The sequence below is a fragment of the Anabrus simplex genome, chromosome 14 (assembly GCF_040414725.1).
Source record: "Anabrus simplex isolate iqAnaSimp1 chromosome 14, ASM4041472v1, whole genome shotgun sequence".
Taxonomy (NCBI): domain Eukaryota; kingdom Metazoa; phylum Arthropoda; class Insecta; order Orthoptera; family Tettigoniidae; genus Anabrus; species Anabrus simplex.
Window position 1 is genome coordinate 98,525,965 of NC_090278.1, and position 24,436 is coordinate 98,550,400.

Consider the following 24,436-nt stretch of genomic DNA (forward strand, 5'->3'; position numbering starts at 1 on the left):
ATTTTTTCCACCTGTTTGTACCAGCAGTCATTCTTGCTACTTTCATGTCTGTTACTTCTAACTTATGAATAAGATATCCTGAGTCCACCCAGCTTTCGCTCCCGTAAAGCAAAGTTGGTCTGAAAACAGACCGATGTAAAGATAGTTTCATCTGGGAGCTGACTTCCTTCTTACAGAATACTGCTGATCGCAGCTGCGAGCTCCCTGCATTAGCTTTACTACACCTTGATTCAATCTCACGTACTATATTACCATCCTGGGAGAACACACAACCTAAATACTTGAAATTATTGACCTGTTCTAGCTTTGTATCACCCATCTGACATTCAATTCTGTTGAATTTCTTACCTACTGACATCAATTTAGTCTTCAAGAGGCTAATTTTCATACCATACTCATTGCACCTATTTTCTAGTTCCCAGATATTAGACTGTAGGCTTTCGGCACAATCTGCCATTAGGACCAAATCGTCAGCATAGGCCAGACTGCTTACTACATTTCCACCTAATTGAATCCCTCCCTGCCATTTTATACCTTTCAGCAGGTGATCCATGTAAACTACGAACAGCAAAGGTGAAAGATTAGAGCCTTGTCTAACCCCTGTAAGTACCCTGAACCAAGAACTCATTCTACCATCAATTCTCACTGAAGCCCAATTGTCAACATAAATGCCTTCGATTGCTTTTTAATAATTGCCTTTAATTCCATAGTCCCCCAGTATGGCGAACATCTTTTCCCTCGGTACCCTGTCATATGCTTTCTCTAGATCTACGAAATAAACACAACTGCCTATTCCTCTCGTAGCATTTTACAATTACTGGCGCATACTGAAAATCTGATCCTGACAGCCTCTCTCTGGTCTGAAACCACACTGGTTTTCATCCAACTTCCTCTCAACGACTGGTCGCACCCTCCCTTCCAAGATGCCAGTGAATACTTTCCCTGGTATACTAATCAATGAGATACCTCACCAGTTGTTGCAATCCTTCCTGTTCCCTTGCTTATAGATAGGTGCAATTACTGCTTTTGCCCAATCTGAAGGTACCTTACCAACACTCCATGCTAATTTTACTGCTCTATGAAGCCATTTCATTCCTGCCTTCCCACTATACTTCACCATTTCAGGTCTAATTTCATCTATTCCTGCTGCCTTATGACAATGGAGTTTATTTACTATCCTTTCCACTTCCTCAAGCATAATTTCACCAACATCGTATTCCTCCTCCCTATGAGCTTGGCTGTTTGCATCACCACCATGATGATTTCCTTTTACATTGAGATGATGTTCAAAATATTCCCTCCACCTCTCCAATGATTCCCTGGGATCTATTATGAGTTCACCTGAATTACTCAAAACACTGTTCATTTCCTTTTTCCCTCCCTTCCTAAGATTCTTTATTACTGTCCAGAAAGGTTTCCCTGCTGCTTGCCCTAGCCTTTCCAGGTTATTACCAAAATCTTCCCACGACTTCTTTTTGGATTCAACAACTATTTGTTTCGCTCTGTTTTTTTCATCTACGTACAACTCCCTGTCTGCCTCAACCCTTGTTTGGAGCCATTTCTGATAAGCCTTCTTTTTACCCTACGTTTACAAGCTGCTCTCACTTCATCATTCCACCAAGATGTTTGCCTTTTCCCATCTTTACAGACAGTTGTTCCTAGGCATTCCCTTGCTGTTTCTACTACAGCATCCCTGTATGCCACCCATTCTCTTCCAAATATCCTGAACCTGCTTACTGTCTACTGTTCGAAACTTCTCACTGTCTAATTTGCTCGTCCTGGAGATTTTCTACCCTTATTCGTTTGCAGACAGATTTCACTTTCTCTACCCTAAACCTAAAGATACTTAGTTCACTACAGATCAGATAGTGGTCTGTATCATCAAAAAATCCGCAGAGAACTTGTACATTCCTAACAGATTTCCTGAATTCGAAGTTTGTTCAGATATAGTCTATTATGGATCTGGTACCCCTAGCCTCCCATGTGTAGCGGTGAATAGCCTTATGCTTGAAGAATGTATTCGTAACAGCTAAACCCATACTAGCACAGAAGTTCAGCAAACGCTTCCCATTCCCATTAGCTTCCATATCTTCCCCACATTTACCAATCACCCTTTCGTATCCTTCAGTTCTATTCCCAACTCTCGCATTGAAATCGCCCATTAGCACTATTCTATCCTTGCTGTTGACCCTGACCACGATGTCACTCAATGCTTCATAAAACTTCTTAACTTCATCCTCATTCGCACCCTCACATGGTGAATACACGGACACAATTCTAGTCCTAATTCCTCCAACTGACAAATCTACCCACATCATTCGCTCAGTTACGTGCCTAACAGAAACTATGTTGCGTGCAATGGTATTCCTGATAAAGAGCCCTACCCCAGACTCTGCCCTTCCCTTTCTAACACCCGTCAAGTACACCTTATAATCTCCTACATCTTCCTCGTTATCTCCCCTTACCCGAATATCACTTGCTCCTAGCACATCCAGATGCATCCTCTTTGCTGACTCAGCCAGTTCTACTTTCTTTCTTCCATAAGCCCTATTAATATTGATAGCTCCCCATCGAATTCCATTTTGTTCGCCAAGTTGTTTCCAAGGAGTCCCTCGCCTGTCAAATGGGAGTGGGACTCTGTTACTCCCATAGGTCTGAGGCTTGCTTAAAATGTTCTGAACTCGGTAAATTCATGAAGCAGGATGCTACCCTACTTACACATAGTCCAAGTGAGGATACTTCCTTTTAACGGGTTATGGACCACCGGTGGATTGTATAGTCCTAGCCGCCTGAGCACAAGGAGGGCCAGGACTCAGAATATGTCCGAGATGCCCACTCCCGTTCCATAGTAACTGGTATCCCGACTCTCAGGACCACTTACTAGGCCACTCAGCCGTTGCCCATGGTTCACGAACTAGGACGTGACTACAGTAACCCACAAACATGAACCATCACAGTTAACAAAACTTGCTTAATTTTGCTCCTCATGAAATTAAATGACTGGCAAGGCCTCGCCATCAAGCGCACAATTTTCCGACTGTTTTGCAGATAAGCCCTACAAAATGACAAGAGAGAAGTGTAATCCAGCAACTGTGCAGGCCGTGTCTTATAGCTGGGGGTCGTGTGAAATTAGCAGCTGTTGACAGGAACAGTTGAGGTTTTGAAAGAGCTTTGCCCAACTTTCTCACAGAGAAATGGACCAGCATTGCATATGGCAGAAGTATTGAATGCTGAAATGTTTTTGTATTTTCATTTGCAATTCAGTCTTCTTTCCAGACAAGTTCCAAGAACTTGTTACCCCTCATGGGGAACAGGAAAATGCGGTAGAATATCCACATGATGAAAACTTAGAGCAGCCATCAAGATAGAATACGGAGGAAGCATCGGTTATTTCAAACGAACAATACCGGCAAATTAAAAGGAAACAGAAGAAACGCCTGTCACAGACATTAGGAGAACTGTTTTTCATTCACACTTACTCAATATGCACAAAAGGTGTGTCAAAAGCAGACAAGTCACAAATACATTATTTTCCAGGTGAGACATAAAACACCAACTCTACTGCATGAAAGAAGTAAACATTTAAACTCTGACAATATTTTTGCACGAGAGAGTGCATTCATACCTCAGATATTAACGATCATTAGTTCATAGTCGGTTTAGAAGCAAGTTGTATCTCATTTTGTAACAATATAAATACTCCTAATAATTACCATTTTCAAAACCATTTAGTTCCAAAAATGGTATTCACAGCTGCAGATCTTAAAAACACAAGAAAAGAACCAGCTTCTGGGTGGTCGGCAATCCCTATTTGCTAACACAGTTGGTCTGCCAGTCCTAAGCAGTCTTGGAGGGGTGTACCAATCCAACTGGCGTGTCTGGGTGAAACTTTGTAAACACACACAGCCTAACCACCCAAAAGCTGGTTCTATTCCTGTGATTTTATGAACTTTTAGGTTGTAATGTTAAATGTAAAGTGCAGAACAGTCAAGCTGTAAGTTTTAAGCATGGGAATGGTATTTTTGTTTATATTTTTTCGCCATTCACTAGCCTACACGAGCAAATCGGTAACTTCACACACCAAATGTTGCTGGGTAGCATCTTCAGCAGTTTCTATATCAGTTACCTGGACTATGTTCTTGTACTACGACAAAGGCTCCAGTGACAACCAATCGGGACAAAAATGTTACATCACAGACTTTCAGCAGAGATGCCTTATAGTAGGTGGTAGCACATATTTGTCTTGTAGCATCCGAAGTTAACACTCTAATGGACTTCTATCTAAATAAGAACATCATTTGCATTGCTGTTTCTTGTAAAGACAGGGTCTCTTATAAATCCAGACCACCCAGTGGCATTTTTATTCTCCGAGGCCGAAGCGGCAGTTCTGGAGGCGCGTGCATAGTTCTTGACTTTGCAAGGAGTGTGCACAGGTTCGACCCAGCATCAGTAGCCAGTCTGAATCTCAGCTGTTAACATGGTGAGACAGTTATGATTGGTACAAGTCGGCTTGACGGGTACGCGATGCAGTTGTTCAGCAATTTCCTGCTGAAATGCCTCCTTCAGGTGCACAGATTCACGTAATTGTAAGTAAATCAAACTACTGGCTCAGTGCTCGATAAAAAAATGTTTTAACAGAGGAAAAGCTAGATGACATTGAACGGTCACACTCACAAAATTAGCACAAGTAGGGGTTTTGGTTTCTTCTGCACACAAGCTGTTACAGTTTTACACGGGCTGCTGATCCAGCCACAAGAGTGAGATCTTGTGAGTGATATCGTGCACCTCTGAATGATCGTTTATTCGACCCATAGCTTGTGTTCTCTTCGGATGAGGCCTGGTTTCATATTAATGGTCGTGTGAACAGTCATAACTCTCGCTATTGGTGTGCAGAAAAGCCTAATGGTGTCCCTCATTATGAAGGACGGCACACTTAAAGCAGGGTGACCTCTGAAACAGCTGCCCTAGCACAGAGTACAAACACAATGCACTTGATGTATACCGTGCAGTGCCTTCTCACCGATGTATCTGGTTTTGCGAGTGAAATAGTAACTGCTGATTGTGAAAGTAACCCCCAACTTTACCTACTTTCGACACCATGAAGTATCTGAACATGAACTGTCCTGCACATACAGGATTATGGAGGATTATTTGAAGGGAACACGCTGAGCTACGCCACAATTTCACAAAAAACAAGGTGATGTAGCTGCTTTTGCAACTACACAACTTGTATAGCGCTTTGTCTTGATCCTCTTTATATCTTGTCCACAGAGGCTCAGAAGGGTTCCTTCTGGGGTCATAGAGAAGCCCAATTTTGATTAACCTGAGAGCGTAAAGTGACTCCATCTGCATTGTCGTTCCATCTCAGGAGTTCCCTATGAACTCTTCACAGCCATCTAGATAAAGCTTCATTATTCACATATTTATAGATTCATTTGAACCTCGTTATCGATGTGTAAAACTCGCGTACTATTCACTCGCAGGATAATGATTCTAGCGATGCTATAGCAGGCATGTTAAACGAGTGTTTCAGTGATTAGGAAGATAGTAGTTATAATTTTAGCGATGATTCTGATGACAGTGATGTTGCCGAATTAGACTGTGATGAGGCTGAAGAGACTGTTGTTTCGTGTGCTGCGTGTAATTTTTATTGTATTGACATGGATAATTGTGTAAGAAATTAACATTTTGTAAGGTCTTTTCACCCCAAGGTTTAGCTCTAACTGCCATGCAACCAATAAAGTCTTTCAAACATTTTTCCACTTCGACTCGTCCAGCTGAATGTAACGGAAACAAATCGCTACCCTTAGCGGTACATAGAGTCCCGAGAAATGTTATTTCCATTTCGATCTCGGGTAAGGGAATCTATTCCAGTCAATGAAAATGAGATGTATGTTACCTTAGCTCTCTTCATGTTATGAAAACAGTACAAACTAAATTTTAGTCTTACTTCTCGAAAAAATTGTACCATTGTCACGCCCCTTATTTGATTCATATCTTTAGACAAATTTGAATCAATACGCAAATTACCTCACTTCAACGAGACTAAACACTATACAGCATATGGTGGACTGAAAAGCTGTTTCCAATATAATCAAAATGGGTTGGAAATTAACAGATATATGGTATCGTAAAACAGTTTGGTGCACGGGTACGCTAGCCTTCAAATATCCTCCTGCGTAGAGTAAAGGCTAGATTTTTAAATGCTCCTACTCAGAAGGCTTAATAAATATTTTCAATCAGTGTAATCAAATTATGGTTGCCTTGTGAGTAAACAGTAAGGACACACACAAGAGGATGTGGTGGAGAAGGATCCAACGAAGGGGGCCCAGATTTGTATGCTGTAATCATTTATCTAGTTTTACATATAGTGTCGTTCTGCACTCTTGCTGCATAGAAATATGGGCCCTAACTAACAAGAAATGACAGTCCATTGTACTAAAACAAGATTTAATTGTAGATATGTAATTTTACATTTTGTTGACCCCTTAGGAACAATGGCAGTAGGAAGTAGCTTAAAACAGGCTTCTACATGCTCACAATATGATACGATACCTGCACAATGAGACAACACTGGTGGACATTCAAATCTAACAGAACTTCAGTTTAGATCAGTTTCCCTTCAAAGTAGAGAAAATTAACATCGTACTGTAATACGTTACCTAAATAACTATTACGGTTCTCGAAAATATCTTGTCGAAAGTGATCTAAAGACTGTTTCAGTGTCCATATCCAACCTGTACAGACATCCTTCTAAAACTTAGCACATATCTGTGCCATCTGCCAGGCAACATAGGCAACTAATAACAGGGATTTGAGAGTCTAGATTCCTTCACCTTCTCGTTGCATATCCTTGGTTAAGTTAGTGCAACTGAACTTTTGTCATAACACTACAGCAAGATGTAATAGAGATTATAACGAACGTCTCTTAAGACATATGATTATTGAGAAAAAATATATAGACCAACAACTGAACATAGTCAATACACAATATTGTAATCTAAAAGTTCATTTATCTAACAAAAAAGTGGCCATATTATGACTCTTTGAGCCATCACAGCACACAAATACTTGAATAAGATTAATAGCACATAAACACAATTAAAAGATCATGAATGTAGTACGATATTAAGTGGTTTCAAGAGCGAAAACATGTCCACTTTTGTTTGATAAATCTTTTTACACTATAATACTGTCATACCTGCCAACTTTACAAAACCAAAAATCAAGAGATACAATTGGTCAAAACTGTTTTTTCTACATGTCTTGCACAATTCAGTTCTATGATATATTTTTAACACATATTGTCCAAAGCCTGACTTGCTATACATCTCTATTCCCTCACCGGAAGTATGCGAGTGAGATGATAGGTCACTGATAAGCCTTTCAAAAATAGTATGAACTCATGCTCCACACGTGTGAACCAGTCATGCACTTAGATGCTATTACTTAGCAAATGCATAGATTAATACATTGCATCAAGCGCCTGTGCGCAATGCTATTTGTAACTAGCTGTTGTACCCGTGCTTCGCTATGGAATTCTTATAAAGACTGTCCTTAAAGTTTTCCCAACTGAAGTCAACATGGGTCATTACAATGACATCAGTACGAATGTCGCGATTAAAAGCAATGCCGTCATGAAATATTCGATAAAATGAAAAACAGCACATTTTCTCACTTTTAACAAAAAGTACTACGGTGTCGATCTAACAGTTCAAAGTTCCAGAGCTAGAACGACCAGGCTGCAGACAGCTGTGAACACTCCTGTGTAATTATTCTGTTTAAGTGTGCAAACTGCTGATTCCAATCACTGCCTCAGAGTAGGGATCGAATAGCTGGAATACTATGATGATTCAGTGTGTTATGTCACTAATAGTATCAGAAAATTTATGAACCACAGGAATGGCATGCTAAAGAAGAGAGAGATCTAACTCCCCAGCTACTTCCCGCCAATATTCAGGCAGGCTGTTATACTCGGTACGCAGCAGTAATCCCACCTATTGGATATAAATGGCAGCAGAATACACAAAGCACATCGCGACAGTGGTCAATGTAATGTTATTGCTGATCAATTTTATGAGCTTTCTATATCGCAGGCCTTCACATTTAGTTTTCTTCAGACTCTGTTATATTAGAGCATCTAATGTAAAGTGAGTTGTTATTTCTTTCATGACTCCTTGTGTTATTATTCAAGCGGTTGTTCCTTTATGACTTTTTACTCATTCTTACAATCATCTTCACAATTTAATCACCATCACCACCAATATTATTATAATCGGTACGGTAAAACTGAATGAGACATAAATAACCAGACATTGTACTCTGTATAACTTTTGTTATGTAGTACTTCTTGATATGGCCAATAAGATAGGTAATTAAAAATGTCATTTTTTGCACCTTCCCCTAAACTACCATTTCGAACATTTCGAACAGGGTTAATAAAATTACTTACAGCGTAGACTGTACTTCCTTATTCCCCGACGTAACATAAAATTCTGTTCACCCATTTTCCCATACCTCGGCGCTGATATGGACTTGGCAACAAATATCCAAATTCACGAATATCTCTGTTATCATAGCCGGTACGGTAAAAATGTATAAGACATAAATGATAGGAAATTTAATAATATATAACTTTATAGTTATATAGTATTTATCGGTAAGGCTAATAATAAGAAATATTTGAGAATTAAATTTTAGGCCTTCTCCTAAACTACCATTTCACTCAGCGTGAATAAAATTATTCATGACCTAGATTATAGCAACTTATTCCCTGACGTTGTATACCGAATTTCATTAAATTCTCTTCAGCCGTTTTCTCGTGATGAACATACACACATACAGACAGGCAGAAATTACAGAAAATTAAAAAGTGTGGTCACGACCGGTACGAAATTATCATTCCTTTTAAATTGCGAGTAATGTACAGACAAAACTCTTATTTCATTTATATGGAGATAAATTAAAATTAGTCAGAATTGTCTCCAAATATCTCCTATAATCTCTAGAAAAGTCACTAATCGTTATTATCGAAATTCTGTCAAATTACTAAGACTCCATATTTAGCGACTAGTCTCTAGAATCAACAGGAACTGATGTGAACGAACATGAACATAGCACGCGAAAATGAGAGATTGACAATCGATGTACAGGTTTCAGTAAACATCGCACATTCGCGCACACTTCTTGCATTAATAAACGTCGATATTTCGTTTGAAAGCGGCCAATGACCGAAGGACTTCCGGCCACTGGCGTAAAAAAGCTGAAATGGAGGGATTTGACAACATGTTTGAAGTTAACCAAAAGTAAGCTAAAATCGGGAGAAATAATAGAATAATCGGGAGGTGGGAAGAACTGTTGAAAATTGGGAGTCTCCCGCCTAAATCGGGAAAGCTGGCAGGTACCTATTAGGTTGCTGATCTACAGACATTTTCTCTCAAGTTATATAGTCAGTTCGGACCAATATGAACTTGATTATTGTGTTAAGGTGATTTTCTGACAGTTGGAAATGGCAGGGCTGACCACTATATATCGCTCTCTGCGGCCCAATGGTAGAGCGTTGGGCTCGAGATCCCAGCGTCGTGGGTTCAAACCCAACGGAGGTAGTTCACTGCACACTCCATGTCATGTAAAATATCTCTGGCAACACATTTGGTGTTTATCCGACAAAATTAATTCAAGCTCATCCACTCTTAACTAAACACAGATCTGTTTGCTCTGCCATCTGGTAGGGTAAAACAGAACGTTGAAATTGATGTACAGGCAACCTAAAAATGCGTGCACAGTGTTGCTGAGGCCATACGGTTATCATTACTACCATCAGCAGTTTTATCCTTTTTGCCAATAACACACTTTGCTTACAGCATTTACTAACCTACCGTATTTACGCGAATAATCCCTGCACAGTAAGTTTAGGAAGGCTCATTTTGAAAAAAAAAGTGAAATGAACTAAAATTCCTTCCATTGAAAAAGTAATGTTGGCATAAACACTTCACGAGGTCCACGTGGTCTTTACCCAAATATGAACGTGTAAATTTACAGATATACCTGCTTTGCCTGAAATGATAAAATTACGTTATCACTGCTATAAAATCCCATAAAAATTAGCAAGTTGGCCTGACAGGTATTTCATTAATCTGAACTTGAAATAGACTCGTCTCTTGCATCACTAGAATCCTATCCTAAATTACTTACAAATTCGTCACTCCACGTCTAAAACACTTCTCACACGTGGTCTCTTTTTACTCGGATAGTAACACAACCGGTGGTGGATAATTATTTTCATGCAATGTAAACAATTGTAACAGACATCCCGACGAACTCTGACGTTAGTTTTGTGATACAGTAAAACCACGTTATTACGTGATTTTGAATTAACCACCAACTCGTAATTCAGAAATGCCAACGCTTGCCGCGTTAAAAATATTCTGATACCAAATACTGCATGGAATTAACATTGATTCACAGTTTAAAACTTTAAAATGTCATGGAAGGTAACTATTCCAAAATGTATCCAACAAGGTGCATTTACAGTATTTAAATAATGAACTTGCATAACTCGCTGGCAAACATCACCTCACGCAACAAAAGAAAAAAAGTACGATTCAAAGGTGAGGACAAATTATGCTGGCACCCGTGTGCAAGTGCTTTATATTTTGGTTTACTGTACTCTTTACATTTTTAGATGCCTTGTACTTGCACGGGAAGTGTCCAATGTCCTTAAAACATCGTGGCTTATCGAACATTACAATGCCGAAGGGAGGAAGTCTCTCGCTTCCGGTGCATTGCAACAAAGTACAGTAACCCCATCTCCTTTAAAACTGTAAGTCCGCCTGGGCTCGGCAATAAAAAAAAATTTTAAAAGCAGTTTCATCGGCATGGACAATATTGTTCGGTGTGTACAAATTGATTATAATTCTGAGGCATGCTTTTTCGCCAACTGTTGGCATCGCCAGTGTTCGCGGATTCTGTTTCTCCGCACACTGTCCAGTACGTGATGATGTGGCGTTCCTTAAAACGCCGAATAGGCCTACAAAAGAATTAAGATTTCACTGGAACTTAACAACTATGGAACACACTATAGACACAAAGTGAGTGAAAGTGCAGAAAGCTACTCCTGGACGTACTGGAAGATGCATTCTATCGTGACCCAGAGAAATTTTGAATTTAAATTAGGTCTACTCTGTAAAATACTATTTTTTTAAAACGTGAAAGCAGTTAGAATTAAAAGTCTGAATAGTGTTCAGTTAAAATATGACATATGGAGACAGTTTTATTCCATTTGCGGTTACATAAAGCATAACTGTACACCCAACATAAAAATACTAGGTGAGCGAGCAAAGAGCGTGTTGCCAATCTTGACACAAATAAAACTTGCACCCTAATTTCATGCCTAAATTTTTTTTAAATATGCGTGGATTATTCGCGCAAACACAGTATTATGTGATTACAAGATGAAAGAGGGCGCTGTATGAAAAAGGTGCCCTGTAAACACTAGTGCTCCTGTGAACTAGATAATCAAATCATTACTCGCAACAGCTGTAAAGGTATGCACTGACGACAGCACACACAGCACATCGTATGGCTTGGTCTAAACCCTCTCTTCTGATTCGACCCAAGATAGACAGTTTCTTTCCATTATCTTCCTGACCGCAAGGTTTTAGAACTCTGTTGGGCCCCCATCACAAGTGTTTGCCACTGATGAAGTTAAGGATAAAAATATATCCGTTATTACAGCTCGTGCAATAAAAATGTACGAGACGTTAAGAGATAGAAAAGTGGATGTTCTATAAATTAAGCATAACCGCAAACAAAGTTCTACATTACATTTTGTAAGTTTCGTGAAAACGCGCTCCCAAACTGTTACTTGCCGAGTCATCATGATATCTAGTATAATACAACATAGACCCTTCTTCAAAAAAACTGATGCTATTTCCCAAACAAACAAAAAAATCTATTACATAATATATTCTATTTCAAAACCAAAGGGAAATACCGCACAGGTAGAAATACTGTACTCATTTCAGTGGTCTCCCCAGAAATGTTCATTAGCCCGGTGGCAGGAATGAGTAACCGAGTGGGGAATACTATGTGGGGAATACTATGTAGGAAATGATGATAAAATTTCATCGTATTCCCCTCAGAGCATTAACAATAACAGACATTAACTGTAAAACTGAACTATTTAGTGTTATTTTCACAAAGAGAATTTTGAACTTCTAGTCTTCCACTGCTTGATCATAAACACGTAACACCGAGACTTACCAGTCGCTTCTTGTGGAGTGCCATCCGAGAAGCGGGCTCAAGCTTCCATGCGATTCCACACTAATTCAGACATCACTCACACACATTACATGATGGCCAAGCTAAGCATTTATAAACTCCCAAGTAACGGATGCAATTACGCTGACAATAATGAAGATTTATCATTTATATAAACAATTTTACAGTATTTACATTTTAATTTGGAGCACCCAGTGACTCAAAATATGTATTAATATTATGTAACTAAGCACGTATCTAGGTTATGTTAGCTGGGCATTGCACCTACTAAAAGGGTCCTAGGGAGAACACTGCATTTGTAACGTATCATTAGTGATGGGCAGTCTGAGAGGAGGTCTTGAGATTTCGAGACTAGCGCAGGCATTATTTCTCGCGAGAAATTTCGAGAGCGGTGTCCCCAAAATGTGCGGCGAGCAGCGTGTCGTAGGCCTACAGGTAGTCGGAACTGAATGTTGTTTGTTCTGAATATGCGAATAGCCAACTATGGGCCTCCTCATTTTCGTAAATACGTGTCAAGCGGCTAGAGCGTTCATTTATACCAAGGTCTATTTTGACGCAGTATAACAATTATAAAGGATATGCATTAGGGCATTGTATGCACAGGTAGGTACACGAATGAGTGGTTTAAGTACAGAACCTGACGGCTACTGTAGGTACACGTAACTGGATACTAGGGGCGTGCATTATTCGAACTCGAGATTAGGCAAGATGCGCCTTGCTGCATATGCAACCACCATGAGTGGAATGTGCAATCTAAATTGCTATAGAGTTTTCGCGTGATAATTAGGTAGGTACTTCGATATATGACAATGCAATGTGAACTGTGTCGAATTGTATGCGACAACTTGAAGTCGATGTCCGAAAAGCAACGTAAGTCGTGGATGTCTAATTTTTAAGAGATGTCGCATAGCACACCCCACTGTGTTGCTTATTCAAAAGTAGTAAAATACATCGGCAGAAATACTTCTGGGATGAGCCGGCACTTACAAACGCATAAAATCAATGAAGAGGAATCGTCACAGAACACCTCCGCCCCGGTCTGAATCACAAGAAACTACCCTGCCGACAACGATTGTGAGGCATCCAGGTAGGTTTACATCCTAATAACAATTATTAACAAATTATACGGGTTATTCAGCTAAGTTCACCTGACATAACTCGTGAACAGTTTAAGATACTGGCATTCTGTATTCACTTTCGTTAATGGTAAGGAGCTCATAGTTCAACATGCAGTGCTTTCCTAGGATTGAGACAAAATTTATCGTTACACACGTTTCCATGTGAGAACTACTGATGGTAACGATCAAGCTTACACTCGTAGTTATTGGGACGTCGCACAGCTCGCAGCACACGAGAATCTGTCTCGAGAGCGTTGCCCATCACCCCTGCTGAAAGAATTGGAGCAAAGTCGGGCATTATAGATTACACGTTCCACTCATGTGTAATGGGGGTTGCGTATGTAGCAAAGCACATCTTCCCCGTCTCAGGTTTGAATAATGTACGCCTCTAGTATCCAAATAGGTGTACATCCTATCTACAGTTATTCACAAATTATGCATTGTTATTCAGCTAAGATGTCCACCACAAATAAGTCGTGAACAGTTTAAAATACTGACATTCTGTTTCCACTTTAGTTAAAGGTATTAAGGGGTTCATAGTTGCACCTACAGTACTTTCCAGGCTTTTGACAAAATGTATTGGCTCACACGTTTTGATAAGAGAACATTATTTAACGCAATAACTGCCAATGATATACTATCAAGTTTACAGTCATAGTTACTGGTAAGTCTCACAGCTTGTGCTACGGGAGGATCGGTCTCGGGATTCTCGCGAGAGTCTCGAGATCTGCGACGTCAGTTTCGAGAGTCTCGAGCGAGAGCGTTGCCCATCACTACGTATCATATTTATTACTCAAAGAAATGCATGAATGCCTAAAAATGACTTAGGCCTCAAGATATATTTCAAACGAAACATTAGAAGCAAATACCTTTGTATAATGGTACGTTCCTAAGCACTCGCATCTCATTTGCTGAAGTAAGCCTTATAGAGGACGGCTGGTTGGTTTTACTTACTCTTAAAACAATAACCACCACCTCATGTAGCTGTTTTCGCTTGACATCTTTCCATTCACTTCGATTACCTTTTCTATTTATTGTGTTCTTGGTCACCTTTATGGCTCTTGATCATTTCTATTATCTGACTGAATGTTCATTTTGGTAATTCAATTTCCAAAGAAAGAGTAACACTTTTCTGTGCACTGGTCCCTGCGATTGTTATAGCCCGGCACAAGGGAAGCAAGCACATTACTTCTATGTTTGACGTAGACCCTTGTTTTGCGATTGTCAAAACTCATATCACTTTAGAATTTTCCGCATAGCGACGTCATCTATTATCGTAAGTTGAAAGTAACTGTACAGATAGATACAAGAGGCATTGTCAACATTTATTTGGCAAATAACAATGTACAATAGACCCTTGTTTGTGGTCATACTTCAATTGTTGTGGTGTACAATTTTAAGGCAGAACTAATATTTCTGGAGATTATTGCAAGTTTGTGTAAAATGTGAATATCTCTATTATTGTACAAAACATAAAACATCCAAAATTACATTTTACAGAACTCTCATGATGAATTGTTTTCCATAAAGCTAATATTAACGGAGATATTGCTATGGCACTGTACACTAATCTCTCTCCGGAGATGCCTAAAGTCTGTCAAACCGTACTGTTCACACAAACACCTGCTCCGAGAGACTAAACAAGGCCAAAATGGTAATTTTATTTATACAGATGTAACAACTAGTGTTGCTTGTGCAGGTTGAAATGTGAGCATGTTTCAGTCATGGAAATGTTAGTTTAACAAGTCAGCAAAACTACAATAGAGTACAAGCATCTTTTGGGATGGCAACAGGAACAACCTGGCTAAAGGCTACAACGAAGACTTGCAAGTAGTACAGTACTAACCAAATTTTTCAAGGAAAATATTTCTTTTCCAGAGCCATTTTAAGAGGTTAATAATTTTTGGATGCCTACACTTGTAAGTCTTCAAAGTAAAGTTGTCTCACTTCTTTACAGGGTTGGGTATGAAGTGGCAATATTTTATGACCGGATGCCGTTCCTGATGTCAACCTCATCAGAGGCGTTAATGAGATGAAATGAATGACGTGATTCACATGACAGTAGGAAGGGAGAAGGTGACATATGAACCACCAAGAAAAGAGTCGTACGTCCTCACTCCACATGAACACTGCAGAGATGTTTGGAAGTGATCCAGGCTTTGCGTATCTCCTACTCTGCTGGTCAGAAGGCAGGCCTTCAGAGTAAAGTTGTTGACTTTTTGCTACTTATATCCCTGTTGATGAATCAAGATGGTTGATGTCAACAGTTCCTCAGATGTGCAGGTTTCACGTCCAGTTGCCCTTAACATCTCGGGAACAGAGGGACATGCCTGTAAATCTCCCAACACAGTACATTCTTGCAGGAGAGAGAATATTTGAACAGTTGAAGGACGGGCATAATATTGGAAAACATAACTTCCTCAGCCAGCTGATGTTAGTTACATTTCCAAAATGAAACTGCTGCTCTCTCTTATTACAAAAAACTCATATACAAATATAAACATTAACACTTGTCTTTTGTCCAACACAAGGTTTAACAACATAATCCTTCCCTTTCCAGCTCCCAGCAGTTTTTCTGAAGGTACGGCACAAACTAGCACCATAACTTCCTACTTTGCTCCCCACCGTAGGACAGGAGTATCACCGTTTCTCTAATGTTCGTGGTGTATACTTTATGTTATAACTGGTTGCACATCATATTGTTCATTTGTTTCGATGATAAAGATATCCACATTGTAGTCACAAAAGCCTAATCACAGAACTTCTATGATGCAGTGAAACTGAAGTCACAGGATGGATGAAGAACAATGAACAGTCTGAACTTACAGAAGCAATGCTTGTTGAAATGTTAACTGAACTGATTTGTTTTGGTGGCAGCTTAGTGCTGTGTGAAATAACAGCCATAGGCGACACCCTGTTGTTCAGGAACAATGCACTACAGACCGATTTCTGTACAGATCATTATTCTTTCTCTGTATCTGACCCCGATCACCTTCAGAATCTCAAATAGCTTGGTCCAATCAACATTATCAAATGGCATTTCTAGATCTATGAATGCAATGTAGGTTGTCTTGTCCTCCATAATTCACTCCTCTAAAATCAAACTTAAAAACAGGATTGCTTCTCGTGTTCCTACATTTCTTTCGAAGCCCAAGTGATCTTCTCTGAACTAGGCTTCAACTTCTTTCTCAATTCTTCTGTAAATAATAGATGTTAACATTTTATATGCACGTGATGCTAAACTAATGGTGCATCAGTATCACGCTTGTCAGCACCTGATTCCTTGGGAATATATAAAACATTGTCTAAAATTGCATGGCACTTCTCCTGTATCATACATCTTACGCCTCGCCATGCCAGTTTCTCCTAAAGCAGTATATGTACACATCTCTCTCACACTACAGAGGAGAGATTATACACATTTTCATCAGTTTTTAAGGGTCAACTAAACCACACCTGCCTGAATTAGACATTCTTAATTAAGAACTCATACCATTTTCAAATCAGAATGGAAAGGATGCCACTCAATCAGGAAGAGTGACTTCATGCACTCTTCTATGCTGCTGGCTCACAAATCGACCAAATAAAATTATGCTAACACTATGCAGCCCCCTCAACTGGTGCAGTCTCTGGGACATCCTCGTTTAGTTCATCTCCTCATCTTTTAATTTAATTTTCTTTTTTGTTAATTTCTATTTTTGTATTATGTTTGTCTTTCTGTTGTGTAGATATCCCTGATCATTTGTACAATATTTTTCTTTCATGTTTATTTTGTTTTCAAAGTTATTCATTCCATTTTCATCACATTCCTTCTTACCTTGTACCAAATACATCAGGATTCTGTGGTGAAGAGAGAGGGAAGAATAATTCTATCAATACTTACTTTGTTGAACCACTTGTGAGGACAAAGTATATAAATACACATTATTGTTAAGTAGATAAAGAGGTATGTCAAATACTTCCTGAAAAAGTTATTATATCAAAGGGCTCACAATAAACAATCTTTGCCATCCCAAAGTGTGCCAATTCTACTTAGCTTCACAAATAAATACAAAAGATCAACTACAAGCTATATCGGCTATCTCCAACCAGCGAGATACCTTCTACACGAGATCTCTGTATTGCCAATCATGTCAGCAAATTCTAAGTGGTCAGCAGAACCTAGCAGTGTCAGTATAGCCATGGTGAGTAGGCTTGACTCCACAACTCCAGTGTGTTCTAACTGAAAGTATTTCCAAAAACGCCCTTTCATGCGAAATTAGTCCTTCGCTAATGTCTCCTGTCTTTTATCTGCTGCACTGTTGGCAATCAGCAACCCAACGCTAAATTCCCCAGGCTCTGATACGTTGCATGTGATGTTATGGTCTCCTGTAGGCTCAGAAATTGCAAACCTATTTTGGAAGTCGATATCACACTATTTTTTGACCATAACTGTTGTCTAATTATCATGGCTCAATGCTTGATGTCTGAACCCCTGTTAGCACACTAACATTGCTGCCTCTGTCTTGGACGGCAATGATAATATTACCAAGTTATTACCATGTTATTCAACACACAGCCATACAGTAAAGTTTGACTAATTACTGAATGTTGTAAATAACATAACATTTATCTGTACTGAAAAGGTGGACCCTTTAAGTTACCTATCTTAACTACTGACCTGTACATGGATAGCCGAGTTGCTTTACTGATGTTGCGAATGTTGAAAACTCTGCTTCTCAGATGACTAAAGTATTCACCAGCAGAACTAATATGGTAAGAGGACTCTTCCCTGAAGAGAAAACTATTCCACAAACTTAAGATTTTCTCTTTGAATAGTGACATTCACAGCTGTGAGGTATTTTGGTCTTCGAGATATTAAGCTTGAGACCAATTTCTTCATATGCTTTTGAGAAAGCTTCCAGAATTGACAGCAGATCTTCCTCTGTCTGAGAAACAACAGTATTGCCATCACCACATTGCAATTGTGTTGCTGTGGAAGCCATTGCCAAATACCAATAGCATCAAGTGCAGATTGTTTGTAAGCAGGAGACAATTGTGTACTCGGAAACAAGTAACTGCCGATGACAATGGGAAGCATTGTTCTCGCATTTAACCTTTTAAGTTGAAAAGTCTACTTATGAGTATGCCTGGAGGACTGGAGATGATATATGAGGTGCAATAACACAATCTCGTTTAATTCCTGTTTAAAGCCATATACAGAAAAATAGGAAGAGAGGATAAACACAATGTCAACTAATATACAAAGTCCAGGAAAAAGATGGAGAACCATGTGGACAATGAAGATAAACATGGGTCAAAACTTTTCACCTGCAGCCTTCATCAGTGGAGGACAGTGGCCACTGTTGGCAAGTAAACAACAGAACGGAAAGAAAAGGAGTGGTTATCTATTGTCAAGGCTTGCCAGGACCTAAACCAGACACTGACATATATAAAATAAACGTACAAAGCAATGCACAGTACAGTTGTGCACTTGACTAAATTGTAAATGAATTAACGTGATGCAAAATCACTTCTTACAGAGTAATTAAATGTATAACTCCATTTCTTGAATCACTGCATAATGTTTTTTAAGATAGCTCTTTTTTGATCGTAAGGAGCTTGAGGTCCAAGTTCAATATTTAGTGTCAAAATGTAGATTAATGATTTAACTTGTGGAAAGTACAAAATTTCTTCTTATAACAAGATGTGACAATTAGAAATTTAATCTATAACATATCCTAATAATCACACCCGGGACATATCCTAAAATTTTACATCTTGTTTTAAGAAGGAATGTTACATTTTAATCCGCTACTGTTCCAACTCACTCCCACATAAACTTTAATAAACAATTTGAGACTGAAATTTGAAAATGGACTCAAGTTCCCTACGATTTCAAAACAAAACTCTTATATTTCTTGGTGATTCAAGACTTGGTGTTAAGTTTCTAAGAATTTTTTTTATCTTAATGTTGTCCAGTCCACTTAACAACTTAATATGGCCATATTGGTCCCGTGTTTTGTTTTATATGTTCCATCTGGAGAAGACATGTACTTGATCTTTGAACAGTGACACAAATTCTTTTCGTACATTGAATCTTGGCAACACAAAGTTGAACCCAGAACTAACTTTCTATCAGGCTTATAGATTAAATTTCTAATTGTCACATCTTGTTATAAGAAGAAATTTTATACTTTCCACAAGTTACAAGCATATAATCTACATTTTCAGACTAAATATTGAACTTGGACCTCAAGTTCCTTATGATCAAAAGCGAGCTATCTGAAAAAACGTTATGAATGATTCAAGAAATTTTGTTATACTTTTAATTACTCTGTAACTTAGTGTTGCAAGAAGTGATCTTTCATCACGTTAATTCATTTACAATTTAGTCAAGTGCTCAACTGTATTGTGCATTGCTTTGTATGTTTACTTTATGTATGTCAATGTCTGTTTTTCTAAGTATTTTGGCTGAAGATGATGCAGAAAAAGCATTGACAGTAGTTCCATTTATTAATTAAAATGTAGTAATTTAAATATTATAGCACTGTTTGGTATTGAAAAAGTGGACCCAATAGTTTGTTCCTATTCTATTCTCGGTTCAATACGGATACATAATGAAATTCTTAAATTTGTACGACATTGGAATACAGTGGAACCTCGATTCTCCGTTTTTGGAGGGACCACCGAAAAAAAAACGTACAATACGGGAAAACGGAAAATCCGGGAATGAATGAACCATGAACAATTTGGCTAAACATAAAAAAAAAAAAAAAAATGTATACTTAAAATCTTACAAACACCCCTAAACCAAACTATAGCCCCAATGAGCCTTCCGCCTACCAAGCGACCGCTGCTCGGTCCGAACGCCTGCAGATTACGAGGTGACGCATGGTCAGTGTGACGAATCCTCTCGGCCGTTATTCCTACCTCTAGACCGGGATCGCCATCTCACCATTAAATAGCGCCTCAATTAAAGGTAATCGTAGAATGAGTGAACCTGGAACCAGCCCTCATATCCAGGTAAATGTGTCTGACCTGGCCGGGAATCGAACCTGGGTCCTCCGGTTGAGAGGCAGGCAAGTTCGACCGCGGGGCCGGCTTCAAACATTAATTACCGGTACGCGACTTAAAAGTCTCGAAACTTTACATTCAGTTTTACCGGGGAAACTTCTTTCAGTTCAGCAACTTTGATCGGTCAAACTGTTCAAAAAACCTAATAACATTAAGCCAAACAATCGACCACAAGTATTTTTTAATTCTCTAATCTAATAAAATAAAGCACATTGGATACAAAATCGTCCAACATGATGGCGAAATCCCTTTTTCTTTAAATCTTCCATTGTAATTTGGTCACCGGTATACTGTTCGTAGTCAGTTTGTGGAAATCTACCGCGCAAATTAGGCCTACGGCCTACATCGACTTTTAAAGGTTATGTTGAACTCTAGAATATTATTTCGAATGTAAGTATCGATTCTCAAGTTTTCGAATGCATTATATTCAATAATGTCCATCACTAATCACAATTAAATTGGAAAGAGAAAAAATATCATCAAAACTTCCGAATTTACGGTTATTCGCGACCTTGACCTCAGCTGGAAAACGCCCTCGCTGTCCAAGTCGGTACGAGTGCGAATTGATGCAAAGGTTTTTACATGTAACGTGCGCAAATAAAACGACTGCGGTTTTAACATTTTAACACAATAACGTGAAATTCCTAGCCTTACATTAGGACCAAAACAGTAAAAGGCAATCCCAAAACCTCCCATGGCTTTATGTATGTAAGGTGAAACATCTGTTCAGGTCTCGATAACGTAATCGTATGCGATAATATTAAAATACTAAATTTATGTTACTTAAGAAGGAGCTGTTTAGATTCCTACCTGAAAGCTCAGTGACTATACAGTGCCCTGAGGGAAGTGCCGAAAACCTGTTCGGCGATACACTCGAAATAAAAAAGTAAACATCTAACCCTGGACATAATGTAGACTCGTTCCGTCTTCAAGTAGAGCTGTCGAAATGCGCTCTGTCTCCTTCCAATTATTGTGGACACACTCTGCTTTGTGATTTCGATTCTCTAAACAATACCACCTGAATGCGATGCCAAGATGGTCCCTTATGCAAGTTCACCGCCGATCGCTCTTCCTCAAATTACTGCTATGACTGGACGTTAACACCAAGATCCGCAAGTATGCTTGCCGCCCTTTCGTGAGGTACAGTTTCTTGAAAAACGCGTGATCGAGGATTTAGCGTTGATGGGACTGAAATGTCTGAACGGTTGATACGGGAAATCGTTTCTTCGAGGAACGGATAATGCAGGATTTTTACAACGTGATTTAATTAGGATGCTCGCGGGACCACGTAATTTAAACGGATAATACGGGAAAACGTAGCTTCCGGGAACGTATAATCGAGGTTCTACTGAAGTAGATATTGCAGCTACACATTATATTCATATCTCGGTTGTGATGACACAGAGCTTCAGGGTCTATATGTGGGGTCAGTGTCGAGGTCGATGTGTATCGACACCTGTTCTCACTCCCTTTCCATCTCTTCATGATGTATTTACTTCCTTCGCTACTCCTAGCGGCATGTGGCAGCCGATGATCAAGCTATTGAGAAGGTTGCTGACATTTTTTGGAATGCATTTTGATGATCCTGAAATGAGTGATCTAACAATCATGGTGTCAGCATTTTCAGTCCATGTTTCAAGATCATTGGCAGGAGGATAGTCAAAGAATTATAGAGGTGGACTAGTTCTCGTACGTGTACTACGCCTTTATCTCTATACAGATGAGGTCAACCTTTCTCCAGAAGGTGCTCTTGCTAATGATAAGAACGTTAGAAGAATATGAATATCGATACACAAAAAGGCTTTACTTCGTATCCCTCCAGATTGCATGGCGGAGATTTTCCTCTGAATTTTGTACTGTGTCCTGTGTCAGATCCAGACACAATGAGACTACAGGTCACACCCTAAAGCATGCTGTGCCTCTCACTACTGAAACTTTTGCACGGACAGTGGCTTCGGTGCCTGCCCTAGCACTCGGGGTCGACTTCAGTCTTCTTGCAAATTTGGATAATCACAATGGCAAGACATCCGTGTCCCTTGGAGCAGGTTTCCATTCAGATAACAGTGCTGTTAGCAATTAGAAGAGAGTTGCATGTGCCAGGAGATGGAGACCAACATTACCAAACTTCCTAATCGGAGAGACAAACTTGAGGAAGAGTAAAGAAATCTAAAAAATTAAGAACTTTACTCTTGGCTGGCTAACAAACAGGATTACAAGCAGACAATATCCACTTCACGTACAAACCTTGAGAGTTCTGGACATGTGATGGCTGAAACAAGTCTCACTGCTCAGGTCCGTGAAGAAAACAAGTCTTTGTCATCTGTTTGTGAAATTCAGTACAAAATGAACCAGCAGCTTAAGGAAAGTCAGCGAACGAATGAGCAATTATAGGAAGAAATTCAGCTATTGCAGTTAGATAAGTTAGTCATCATAAACCACGGCAAGGATAACAAGTCGGAGAGCTTAAAGAAGGAAGTGAAAGACAAGTTGCTAGTTGTGGAGCTGTTGACCTCCATTCGAGAAGATATGCCCAAGTCTTTCACCGTCATTTCAGGCCTCTCAAATAATTTCACAGATGTTTATTCCATCCTGTCTGATGCCAGCAATTCTTGTTCTCTCGCCTGTCAAAGGAAATAAAGTTTCAAAAAGCCTAGAGTTAGACTCAGGAGAAATAACAGAGGTGTCCGACCAAGATGATACTGGTAGGAATGATTGCACAGACTAAGCAAACACGGGAGTGGAAAAATGAGCTGAAATTGTTGTTCGATGAAGTGAGGAAGCAGAGGAAATTAAGTTCAACCAATATCTCAGTCCTTAGTCCACCTCATCATTTCAGTCTAATGGAACCTGAAGATATCTCGAAATGGACTGAATCTCAGTTAAATTACCCATTACATTCAGCTGGGTTTTTCTGAAGTATTTTAAGATCTTACGGCTTAGATTCAAAGCAACACAAGAAAGAAAAAATACAAGAACAACCTCCACATGTTTAAAAATTGTGCTCTCTCCATAAATCCCATTTCTTCTCAGTATCAATGATCTCCCTTTTTTTCATTTTGTGTTTCTCCTCTGCGCCTAGTATTTCCTGTGTTTATCCCACATCAAGCCTGATGAAGCTGTCAAAGACTGAGAAGAATGCGGAGGCTATCCTCGTCTCCTCTTCACGCTCCGACCAATCACTGTGTTTATCCTATTCTCTGTATATACGACTTGATTTTCACTCAGCTCATATTTAACTGAGAATGAGCAGAAATGACAACCACCATCACTGTACAACATCCACATCACATTGAAATGCAAGACGATCATGAAAAAACGTGAATACCTTGTCGCTGACCTATAAAATACGTAACACATATTGAGAAAGGCGAATACCAACTGGTCGGAGATAGCCGATGAGAGAGGCGGGTATCTACTAACAATAACAAGTTGACTAGCTGCACTGGCGACGAACGGTTTGTGTCAGTGGTGGTCCAGCTTCTGCTGGCTCAGTTTGGTGCGCAGCTTCATGATGGTGCTGGCGGGGAGAGAACCTGGGGTCTTGAAGATACTCTGAAACATAATGAGGCATAGTTTACAAGTAATGTAAAGAAACAAACAAGTCACAGACAGAAAGGAAAACAGGTCAGTACATGAGAAAAGAGTTCTTCTCAGTCATATGAGCAGCCATCAACACCCATCTTCAGTCTCAGAATTTTGTAAGAGATTAACCAGGTTCTGGCATCCCCTGAGGAAAGTGAAAATCAGTCAGGATATGCTACTTGCAACCTATCATGCTTTCTTTCATCCCCAATTACTGTATAGGATCAGCTTAGGGGCAATTATCCTACATCAAATAATGTATTTGGCACAAAAAAAGGCAGTTTGTCGAATTGCTGGATTACAAATTACAGACTCTTGCAAAACTTCCTTTATAAGCCTAAACATTATGACAGTTCCCTGTTTATATATTCTTACAAATATTATGCATGTACAATATA

The 24,436-nt window shown here is 39.3% G+C and overlaps 1 protein-coding gene across 1 annotated transcript in view; it reads right to left on the reverse strand.

Moving 5' to 3' along the window:
• Positions 1-13,814: 13,814 nt before the first annotated feature.
• LOC136885236 (growth hormone-regulated TBC protein 1-A) overlaps positions 13,815-24,436 on the reverse strand; it is a 28,916-nt gene continuing 18,294 nt past the window's right edge. Inside the window, exon 7 of the mRNA XM_067157707.2 lies at positions 13,815-24,008. Within this exon, the coding sequence (XP_067013808.1) occupies positions 23,919-24,008 (90 nt within the window). The 3' untranslated portion in view covers positions 13,815-23,918. The remainder of the gene's footprint in view (positions 24,009-24,436) is intronic.